Source organism: Nelumbo lutea, chromosome 1, assembly GCF_056320005.1.
Source record: "Nelumbo lutea isolate HS-2025 chromosome 1, American lotus-T2T, whole genome shotgun sequence".
Classification (NCBI taxonomy): domain Eukaryota; kingdom Viridiplantae; phylum Streptophyta; class Magnoliopsida; order Proteales; family Nelumbonaceae; genus Nelumbo; species Nelumbo lutea.
This window is the reverse complement of record NC_142684.1, coordinates 140,115,984-140,127,140: the sequence shown is the minus strand read 5'-3', so window position 1 is coordinate 140,127,140 and position 11,157 is coordinate 140,115,984. Positions and strand designations below refer to the sequence as shown.

The following is an 11,157-nucleotide window of genomic DNA, read 5'->3' as shown; positions in this document are numbered from 1 at the left end:
AAATTGCCACGTGGTAGAGCTTGGGCATCGGAGCCCATGTCCACTGGACTCCAGTCAGTCCACTCCTGTCCATGTCCACTAATATTCCCGCTCCATTTGCAGTTAGCTCCACCTCCACCTTTACTAATCATTTAACCTTTGCTAAATTACATCGGAGCGTCCGGATGACCGTTTAGCATCCAACGATTATGATTAAACGGACTCCAACGTCTAGTTTTTCCTCTCTCAACGGTCGAAAAAACTCAAAATACAGAAAAAATCTCCCAAGATCTCTCCACTCGTTCCCCCCCTCCAACCTTCAAGAAATCCCCCTCGAACAACAAAGAACAAGCAACAATTCGTTGAACTTTATCTTTTCTTTTTCTCCATTTCCTGCTCTTCTTTCTTCAAGATTTTCCCTTACTCATTTGCCTGAAAATGAGTATTCTTCAGTACCCAGACGCTGTTAAAGCTCCAGATCTTCAGATATGGAACAACGCCGCATTCGACAATGGAGGTCTAGACGAATCAGCTAAAACTAAAGATTCTTGGTGTCCTCTGCAACCGATCTTCGTCAACCAATCTGAAACCCTTGAATCCGATTCAAGTAAAGAAAATCAAGGTCCCGCTATCTGCAAATCCCCTGTTTCTGTAAAATCTCCTATGCCCATCAAGCCCCTTCACCCAAACGGTGCTACGGGACGATACTCGCAAGGGAAGCCATTGAAGTTACTCTACAAACAGGGCCTTCTTCCACATTCCCCAACTTCGTCCGATAACGGAAGTGATGCCACTCGTGACGTCAGCAAGATTGATACCGATATTGAGGAGATCGAGATGGAGATCAGTCGGTTATCATCTAAACTAGAAGAACTTCGCCTCGAAAAGGCTGAGAGGAATCTTAAGGAGATTGAAAAGCGCGGACGAATCGTGCCAGCAAAATTCATGGAGCAGAAACAGAGCACAAAGAATTCAGCTACAGCAAGAAAAATGGAAGAACGATCGACAACGAGCAGTAGCACGAAATTTCAGCGCAGAGGCGTCAGTCTTGGGCCATCGGAAATTTTCGCAGGTGTTAGATCCCGGCAGATGGGTAAGCTAGAAATGACCCCCACTCAATCAATAACTAATCGCCGGAAATCATGCTTTTGGAAGCTTCAAGATATCGATGAAGAGAAGGTGACAAAGCAAAGAGGACGAACTTTGAGTCTAAGCCCAAAGCCACGGTCTTGCGTTACAAAGGTCCAAGCTCCCAAACAAGGACTCACGACTGGCGGATCAAAGAAATATGTGAAAAGAGATGATGGGGTCATGTCGTCAATCCAGCCGAAGAAGCTTTTCAAAGAGAGAGAAAAATCAGTTGCCCCAAAGAAACCATCGAAAAATGGGAGAGTAGTAGCCAGCCGATACAATCACATTCCGGTACAACCTGCTGGAAATCTAACAAACAATGATCGGCGGAAGAGGTCATTGCCAGAAAATGAGATTGACGGTAAGAGATGCGATAAGAAACTTGTTTCCTCAGTTGGAAAGTCAGCTGCGTTTCTGCCGGAATCCGGCGGAAATCAGGTCAATGAGAAACGCCCCAAAAAACGGTGGGAAATTCCTAGCGAGGCGGAATTTGCTCAAAAGAGTTTAGAAGATGTCTCTCCAGCTTCGATTGTGAAGATGACAGAATTGCTTCCAAAAATCAGGACAGTCCGATGCATCACGGAAGAAAGCCCTAGGGATTCTGGACCTGCTAAGAGAGTTGCAGAGTTGATTGGAAGAAAATCTTATTTTGGTGACGAGGGAACAGAGGTGGAGACTTCAGTCTGTCAAGCTCTTAGTTTTGATGACGAGGAAGAAGAAGAAGAAGAAGAATAAGATATTTCCTTTTCTTCCTTTTTCTCCCATTTTTAATTAGTGATTTGTGATGGGGTAAGCTTGCTTTAGCTTCCTCAAAATGGTACGTTAGTTTCTACATTTTCATTTTTTCCCTGTTCTTTGAATTCATATGGGAATAAGATTTCTCTCTTTGTTCATAGTTGTGATCTAATGGCTGGCTGTTCGGCTTTTCATATCAGAGAATAAACCTAAGAGTTTATCTTAATAACCATGGCTTCCTTGTTAACTGAAGTATGCTTTTGTTCGAAAAAGAACTAAAATTTCATTGAAATTTTACAGGTTGAAAAATATCTGGAATCAAGGTTTTTGTCCACCTTTTGATAAAAGAGAATGAGTTATTATTCTTACCAAACAAAAATCCTTGAGGCTAATAGACAGTATGTGCCTTGATGCAATATCCAGTAATGGCAGGCCTCTGGTTTATATCAGCCTAATTAACACTTGCATTGCATCACATTGATACAATGTCTGGGAGTTATTTTGATTGCAATGCTATTCAATGGAGTCAGATATTTTATAGAAATTACAGCTGTATGTGGAACTGTACTATGCACATGAAGAACCATTCTTTAGATCCTAATATGCCAACAACTATTAATGGAAAGGGGAAAGAAAACTTGATTCATGGAAATTGCTATTGTTTTTGGATACATTGTTTTAGCTCAACTGCATCTCTTAGCTATTATTACAGTTGAAATATTACAGAGCTAATTCTGATCATCATTATAAAATTTTTGGAAGAAGAATTCCACTTTTTGAAATCCGAAAAAGAAAAAGAAATGATAGAAGAGTGTAAGAGGCATTTTTTTTTTTGGTAACTCAATATAATCAATCCTATAAGACTCCTAGGGTCAACCAAAATATAATCCAACTATCCACATGGCAAAAGAAAGGCGTTATCGTATTGCCATTTTCAATATATTGAAACTTAATTATTTTATTACTTGGTAAAGTTCCCAATACAGGATTTCTATTTAATTTACATGATTACCAAAAAAATTAATTGATTCATGGATCTGCCCCTAAGTTGATTAGTTGCTAGATTGGCTTCCTAGTTTTTCAAATGTCAAAAAAAAAAAGGGAATAAGATTTTAACTGACATATTTAGCATAACTTTTTGGGCTTGTAAGGCTGTGTGCACCCCTTGGTGCTCTGCCTGTGAATGTGAGTGAGGCCTTGGCAATGAAGGAAGAAATCAACTTAGCTAGTAGTAGCATGGGCAATTGCCCAGTTTTTGTTTAAAGTTTTGCCAAGATTGTAATTGACTAACAGTTGAACCCATTGGGTGTTCCTAGGGGTGTCAATTGGACTGGATTTGGTCCAATCTGATCCAGTCCAATGTGAGTCCATTATAAATGGACCAGGTCCAATCCAATCCAATGAATGTTTTGGACCAATTTGGACAGGTCCAATTCAATGTCTGGACCATTCAATCTGTTCAAACTCATTTTGATTTAGATTGGTTTCAACCCAAACCCGGTCCATGTATATTCTTATCTTATATCAATGGACCAGATATTGGCTTAATCCAACACAATCCAATATAAATTTGTTACGGACAGACCAGGTCAAATCCAATCTAATAAATATTTTGGACCAGATTGGTCCAATCCAATATGTCTTGTCGGTCCATCCAATCCATCCAAATTGGTTTTGGACTGGATGGGGTCCAAACTGGTCCATTGACACCCTTAGGTGTTCCCCCTTTGTGGTTTTCTCCTGTTGCTAGGGGGATAGCAGATTGTCGTTACAGAAGAACCCTCTCATGGCTGCACATACTTTGGCCAGACCATTGACACCCTTAGGTGTTCCCCCTTTGAGGTTTGCTCCTGTTGTTGGGGGGATAGCAGATTGTTGTTACAGAAGAACCCTCTCATGGCAGCACATACTTTGGCCAGACTGGCAGTGAATTCCTGGTGGGAGGATGATTCCTCTGATGTCTTCTTGTTGAATAATATCTCGGATGACTCTGATCGATGAACAAGCCTGAGGGCTAATGTCACTTTAGACTACTATTTTCTTTGATACCTGGATTCCTGCAATACATTGGATATTTCCATTTCCAGTGTAAATTTTGCGTATGGTTATATCTGGGTGATGTTCTTTTTCTTCTTCTTGGTTCAACCATTTTATTAACTCTTTGAACAAAGTATAACGTGGCCATTGCAAGCATCGAAGCAATGTAGCCAACAGTTTGGTTTTCTCCACTGGCCACTGGCCACTGGTATAATGTGCTCTATAGTAAACACTAGGCTAGGATTCTTGTATCCCAGCCCAAATAGTTGGGATTGAGGTTGGGTTGAAGTCATATCTGGGTCTCAATTTTATAAGAGACACTCTCTTGTATTGGTCTTGATCCATGAAGTCCACACCCACCACGTATTGCATTTCCCTTTGTTGAATAATGATGGGACTTATTTTTCTGAGCTTTAAAATAAACAACTGTTATGGAACTTGGTTCAAAACACATCGATAGAATAACATATTCAGGATACCTGCCTGAATTTGAATGGAATCCGACTGATAGGACTCTGATCATATTCAGATATTGTAAATTCCCGATTAAATCAACTAAAATGACATTACAGAAACTTGAGCCTAAATTTTGTTTAAAAACATAAAATCTAAAGCAACTTTATTAGTAAAATACACAGACACATGGATCTTAGTTAGATTGTATTAGCATGATCAGACAAGTTTCTAGGTTGGTCAAAGCTCTTCCAGTATCATACCTTTCTGGCATCATAGATTTACCCCCATTAATATCTGCTCATATATAGCACTTAAACTACCTTCTTGGTACGTATATCTATTTTGAAAGTGGTCAGCTAATAGGGTCATCATTTTTTAACGAGTCCAAATGACGCAGGAATCTATCTTGTGGCCAACTAGTTTGGAGCCATAAAATCACCCCCCATCTCTCCTTCTTTCTATTCATCATCATCCATCTATCAACCAACCAAGGGCTGGCTCGGTGGTGTGTTAGCTGGTTTATTCCACTTTCTATTGTTACATGGAAAAACTTAAGATTTAGAAGGGCTTTGGAGGATTGAACACAGTTAATCCAGGGCATCCCTGTCTGTAGATGGTATCGATTGGCCCCACGATCAATGTGGCCGAAATTGGGACCACTGCTTGGTGCAATGGTAAAATTTCAGGCCTAACAATCATGGGAATGCAAGAATGCTGGTTTGAGACTGAGAGTACCCCAGTTTGTGCAAGAAAATATTAAAAAGTTTTGGTCCCTTATCCAATTCATCCATCAACCCAAGACCCCAGACAGCATATACCAACATTGAGTAAATTGGCCTTTGTCTTGATGGCCTGATTAAGAAACCTTTTTATTTTTTCCTTCATGTTATTTTCATTCTTATTTTATTGACTACTTTTCCCTATGAACTCAAAGATTTCGTCAGAATTTTAGGTTGAAACCTGATATGATTTCCACCTTCTCCTAAAAGGAAATTGGAATTTCATAAAACTTTTCTAAAGGACACTACAAATCATACAAGGCAAGTGATTGACTGGTTGTTCGCTCGTACGTCGAGAAAATGGCTCAGCTCTCATAGGGCCTTTACTTGATTTTGCCCTCCCATTAATCAACCAAGAACCAACCCAGATCAAACAGCAAAGGACCATGTCCCACAACTTGAGAGAAGGAACAAGAATGATAATGGAACTCCATGTGTCACTCAGAAAACCAACAACCTGTCAAGACTGTTGTTGATGGTCCAGCGGCCCACTTGTCTTCCCATTGTTAAATGGGTCAACCAGGTGTGAAGTAGTCGACAAAACTGTTATTGCTTAGGTCTGGCACCTACATTACCTCCAAGGCAGGAGAGGAAGATGGTACATGTGACGGAGGATAAGGGGCATACTAGGGCCAATGCTCAATAGGCTGAGTGGAGAGGTTTGCTTGATCAATAAACTTAACTAACTGACAAAATAGTAGGGGCACTTATTTAATATATAAGTTCCTACTTTTTTGTCCCTTCTCCCATTTTTATTGAAGAAAATGTTCCCAGCAGGGTAGATTAATTGGAGTTTAGCTTAGCATTCCTCATCAGAGGATAATGTTCTTTTTGTTGTACAAAAGTCTTGATTCTTCTACCTATCAAAAACAAAAGAGGTCTTGATTCTTCAGCACCATAGCAAAAGAAGATGGTCACAGGCACCAAATTAGTCGATCTATCTCAAACCCACCTACAAGGAGATTCCACTTTCCTATGGTAGGCTTTGTTTGTTACTTTTACTTTATTCATGTCTCAAAACATTCCAATGCTTCCACAAAGCCTAATCTATTGAAGCTTTTTAGAAGACACAATGGCACACACTGTAACTCTACGTCATTGTTGAGACTTGAGATCCATAGGTGTAAATTAACAGGTTTGAGTATATTTGGACTAAGCCACACACACAGATATCACTTACCAGTGTCTGTTGATACCAAATTCCTCTCTGGATACATGATTGTCCATTTGTTCCCAGGAAATTGTCATGAATTTGTAACCTTCAAATGCTTGTGAAGCTTGCCAGCACCTTCCAATATTGGATTGTAGTGAAGGCTTGAAATGAGAAGTGATGGGATCAGGTTGGATCCAAAGTTGGTCAAGCAAACTAGCAGTTTATGCTCCGTCATAGGATCGATCCAGAAGCACTAGGTTGAAGATAAAGAAATTAAATAGATTTCCTGTATTCTAGTTAGGGGGAGAAATTGGGGGGTTCTACTTTTACAACTACAAGCAATGCAAAAACTAGCAGGGCTAACTTTCATTAGGATCATGAGAGGAGAAAGCTAGGGTTGTAATAGCAGTTGAGAATGTAGTGGCTTGGTTAGGGTTCAACTCTAACCACCTAAATCTTGTCTTTCTGTCTGCTATGTTTTGTTTTTCTGGTTTTATCTAGTTTTGGTTCAACAGTTGTTACAGTAGACTTGACCTAAAATTAAATGTGACATGATGGCATGTGACCCAAGGCCTAGCCATTGCTTCACTCTAGCATATAAAAAGACCTTGCCAATGACACTAGAGACCCACAAGACATGCTGAGAAATAATTAAATTGAGAGATATCATCTCACACTCTTAACCTATAAATAAACAATAGAAGCGAGACAAAAACTTCATTGTCACTCTGTCTGGGTTCATACCCTTACCATGTGCTTCCTCACTAAAGAAACAAAAGCTTTTCTTCCCACTTCTCCAACTAAATAAACTAACCAAAGATCCTATTTGACATTTCCACATCTTCTTGCAATTTTAATGGCTAGAAATTACATATAAAGAAGAAAAGAAAAGAAAAGCTGTTCTAGAGTTTCTGCACAGACAAAGAGAAGATTTGGAGATCAAAATTCAAAAGTTACAAGCTGAAATGTAAAATAATAAATTAAGAGACTATGAAACACATGTAGTTCAATTGTTATACAGTAAAATAATTACATTCAGGAGTTCCAGATTCCGTTCAGTATACTACGAAATCTGTTTGTGGACAACTTTCTAATAATTCTCTTGGCATCGGGCATTTCAGCTTCTGCAAGCTTTTCTAAATTTCTCAGGTAACCAGAATTCTGAATCTTCCTTCTTCCAATGTTGCTACTGGTTAATGACAATAAAGCAGAGAACAAGAACTTCTTGTTACCTGATTTCACCTCCTCTGGGTCAAGCAATTGAAGAATCCGGGCTATGTCACTATCTCCTTGGATGAACCTCCTTCGATTCCTCGAGACTAAAACCAGGTTAGATAGTGCTTCGGCTGCCATTTCTCGAATTTCAAAAGATTTCGCGTCGAGTAGTCTCACCAGCTCTGGCATAAAACCAGCATCACCCATTGCCTTCTTAGTTGCTTCTGATGTCCCAGAGAGACGAAATGCCAACTTCACTACCAATTCCTGAGTTGAGACCTCACCGTTGCGAAGAAAGTAAAGGAGACGATCAAGAAACCCATATGCAATCAGGAGGTTCAGAGAACTTGTAGACGAGAAACAGAGGCTCTCAAATGCTTTAAGTGCAGTCTCTCGGGCCTTGGAGGAAGAGGAAGATCTAGAATCCAAATTACTGACAAGCGAGTGGATACCTCCTTCTCTAATGATCATTTGCCGAATGGGTTCATCTTCAGAAGCCATAGTCTGGAGGAACTCGATTGCATTTATCTGCGAGGCTTCGTCTTTCGATTTTATAAGCTTGATGAATGCCGTCACTGCACCTTCTTCAACCATGAACCTTTTGATCTCTTCCACTCCGGCCAGGTTCCTTAGAACCCCACAGGCCGGAACAAAAGACCCACCTCCTCTGCCATCACCAGTAGTGCAGAACTTTAACAGAACTGTTACTCCACCGTGAGCAGAAACCGACCAGGCATTGTCGGAATTCTCTGTCAGTTTCTGCAGAGCCCTGGCTGCTCTTTCTTTTGCCAAATCTTTTCCACTTTCCAAAACCCGAACCAAAGGTGCAATGACTCCAGCGCCAACAAGAACACCTTTGTACGAGTCAAACCCTGAGATCACCGAGATAGCCATGGTTGATTCTTCCTGAATCTCCATCTCTGAAGACTCAAGAAAATGCACTAAGAGACTTATTATTTCACCTGTCTCAACAAAAATCCTCACATATTTTTCGTCCTCCTGGACAACCTCATTCAAAGCCATCAAGGCCTGGCGTTTCATCTCCGAATCCCCGATCTTCAGCCTCGTCAACAAATCCCTGACATAGAATTTCATGTCATCGCGACTAGCTCCAACACCCGGCTTAGACACAACAATTGCATAACCATGAAGAATCCCAGCAGTGTAGATTGCTGTAAGATTCTTGATATGAAGTTCAAATTTTGCATACAATACATCGAGATCGCTCTGCATTAGCAGCTTCCCACTGTAGGACAGGTTGACACACCGACGAGCAATATCATGACAGTCGTTAACAGTTGACTCAATAGCTGGAATCAAGTCCAAGATAGATGAATTTTCACCCAAGTTGCAATTCTCTGCAGCGGTTAGACCAGAATTCAGCTCCTCCATCTTGTTGCGGATAGTTTGCCATTTAACAGCAAACACTTTGATGGAAAGAGTGAAAGATATCAATGATGATATTAGCTGTATCGTCCGCCGGAGAGAGGATGATTCTCCAGCGTCCACTTCCAACAAGTTTGGGTTGTCTGCTTCTTTATCTCCCTTCTCTTCCCCCATATCTTTGCTCATTGGTTTGGAGGCAAGCGCATCTTTTGCTGATCAGTTGGGTCAGTTAACTCCAGCCAACAAGTCCAAATAACAACTCCGGCAAGTGGTCAGAACTGTGAAAGAGGAGAGGAATGGAAAACTTATAACATGAGATAGCTAGGGAAGTCTCTTCTATATCTGAGAAAGCTTTGGCTCTATATCTCTCTCTTCTTCTTTTCTTCTTATCTTGTGAATGAACATGAAACTGAATTGGAATTTACTGGGTATTTACTACATTGACCTCTTTTGGGGACTGGGTAACGGTTGATGGTCAATGAACGGGAATTGGGGCATTTTGGGAATAGAGAGAATATGAAGAGCAGAATTGTTCCGTTATAGAGTAAGAGATTTTTCATTTATATGGATGTGTCATAGCCTCATGGGATGGGTGGGTGAGAAGGAATTTTATCGCTTCTGATTATTATATATTAATTAATAATAATTAATTGGCCCTTTAATTTGGCTTAGTTATGAAATAAATTATTAATATTAATTTAGATAAATCATTTTAAGAAGTATAAATTAATCAACAGTGTCCTTTTCGTAAATACAATGTTACATGTTACCTAGCTGGGTGATCACTTGTTAAGCAACAGCTAAGGCACTGTTTGTGTCTATGGCATGAAATAAGCTAAATTAAGTTCAAGATTTCATTAATGTTTTCTAATAAAGTTAAGGGTCCATTTGGTTCGTAGTCAGAATCGGAATTGGAATCAGAATTAAAATGGTCCATTCCCATAGTCTGTTGGGTTTAGATAGAAATGGATATGAAAATTAAAATTATCAGAAATGAGATTTCATTTTCAAGGGATGGACAGAAAATGGCCATTCTCTCAAATGGGAGAATGGATTCCGATTCTGCCCAACCAAACAGTTGGAATTGGAATGTTCCAATTTCAGACCCCTATTCCTGCAAAACAAACGGGGCCTAAATCTTTACTAAATTAGGCTTTTGGAGTAATAAATCACAAAGTTTGATTGTGTTTTGTGCATCAGCATTGATTTGAAACAGCCTCGTTTTCATTATCAGCATCGTAATTACTAGATCATTTCTTCAATAATAAAACGATGGTAGCTGCTTAAATGCAACCAAATAAGGGAAGAGATGTGCTGCAAGTGGAAATAAAAAGTTTACTGTAGAATCACCACTTTTGGAAAAACGCATTGGGTTTCTTTATGTGAAACTTTGTGAGAGACCCATTGTGATTTCTGGAACCTTTTCCTTTACTGTTTTCTTTTTCTTTTTCTCCACTTTCACTAGGTTTCTTAATTGTGTTTTTCTACAGCAACTGAGCAACTTTGGTAGACCCACTTGATAGGTGTCGATTACAAGTTTAGAGAAGCCATTTGGGCCATTTGGGTTTCTAATTACCCAAAGAGGGAACCAGGAAAAGAAAGTAGCCCATAACCATTGCCATGATGGACCACGTTTAATTTTTCTAGGGTTGGACCACATTTGATTGTGGACAATCTTTGATTAAGAAAAGGGGTTCTTTTCAAGTCTCTTATCTTGAAGATGACACAGTCCATCCCACCATGTGAATCACATCTTCTAGGTTTTTTTGAGCTTGGGGACACCCTTTGTAAAAGTAAGAGTGAATAGTGACAAACAAGACAAAAGAAGGGAAAAAATAAAAGAAAAAAGAAAAAAGTAAAATGAGAAGCAATTCTCTTTCCTAATAAAACCCCTTTCTCCCTTTCCAAGCTAAGCTCAGCGAGTCAGTTACACACACACAAACGATAAGTTTAAAAGGGAACAAAGAGTTAGCCTTTTCAGAGGAATAAAACTTCAGAAGAATTGTATTGAGAGATGAACAGCAATGTAGTATAGAAATACAACCCCACAAGGGAGCAAATAACCCATGGTATGATTGGGCAGGAAATTCCTGAAAATGGAGAACATATATATACGTTAGGCAGAAATGAAGGGTTCATTTTGCTCAATGTTTCTTAAGTGGGGATGACTGCATTCCTTCTCTTGTCTATTTAAATCCCTAATGACAAGCACTTTTGTCTAGAGACACAATTAGAAAATGTTCTTTTGCATCCATCAAATTCAAAGATGTTATCTCTTCTGGTATT

At 39.6% G+C, this 11,157-nt stretch overlaps 2 protein-coding genes across 2 annotated transcripts; one reads left to right on the top strand and one right to left on the bottom strand.

Annotated features, from left to right (window-relative positions):
• Positions 1–244: 244 nt before the first annotated feature.
• On the top strand, positions 245–2,003 carry LOC148877950 (uncharacterized). Its single transcript, XM_088947069.1, has one exon. The coding sequence runs from the start codon at positions 418–420 to the stop codon at positions 1,843–1,845; it is 1,428 nt and encodes a 475-aa protein (XP_088803195.1). The 5' UTR covers positions 245–417; the 3' UTR covers positions 1,846–2,003.
• Positions 2,004–7,178: 5,175 nt separating this feature from the next.
• LOC148877949 (protein CELLULOSE SYNTHASE INTERACTIVE 1-like) lies at positions 7,179–9,402 on the bottom strand. Its single transcript, XM_088947048.1, has one exon. The coding sequence runs from the start codon at positions 9,055–9,057 to the stop codon at positions 7,306–7,308; it is 1,752 nt and encodes a 583-aa protein (XP_088803174.1). The 5' UTR covers positions 9,058–9,402; the 3' UTR covers positions 7,179–7,305.
• Between the last annotated feature and the right edge of the window lie 1,755 nt (positions 9,403–11,157).

Coding starts and splice junctions, on each gene's coding strand:
- LOC148877950 (XM_088947069.1), top strand. CDS start 418: ATGAGTATTCTTCAGTACCCAGACGCTGTTAAAGCTCCAGATCTTCAG.
- LOC148877949 (XM_088947048.1), bottom strand. CDS start 9,057: ATGAGCAAAGATATGGGGGAAGAGAAGGGAGATAAAGAAGCAGACAAC.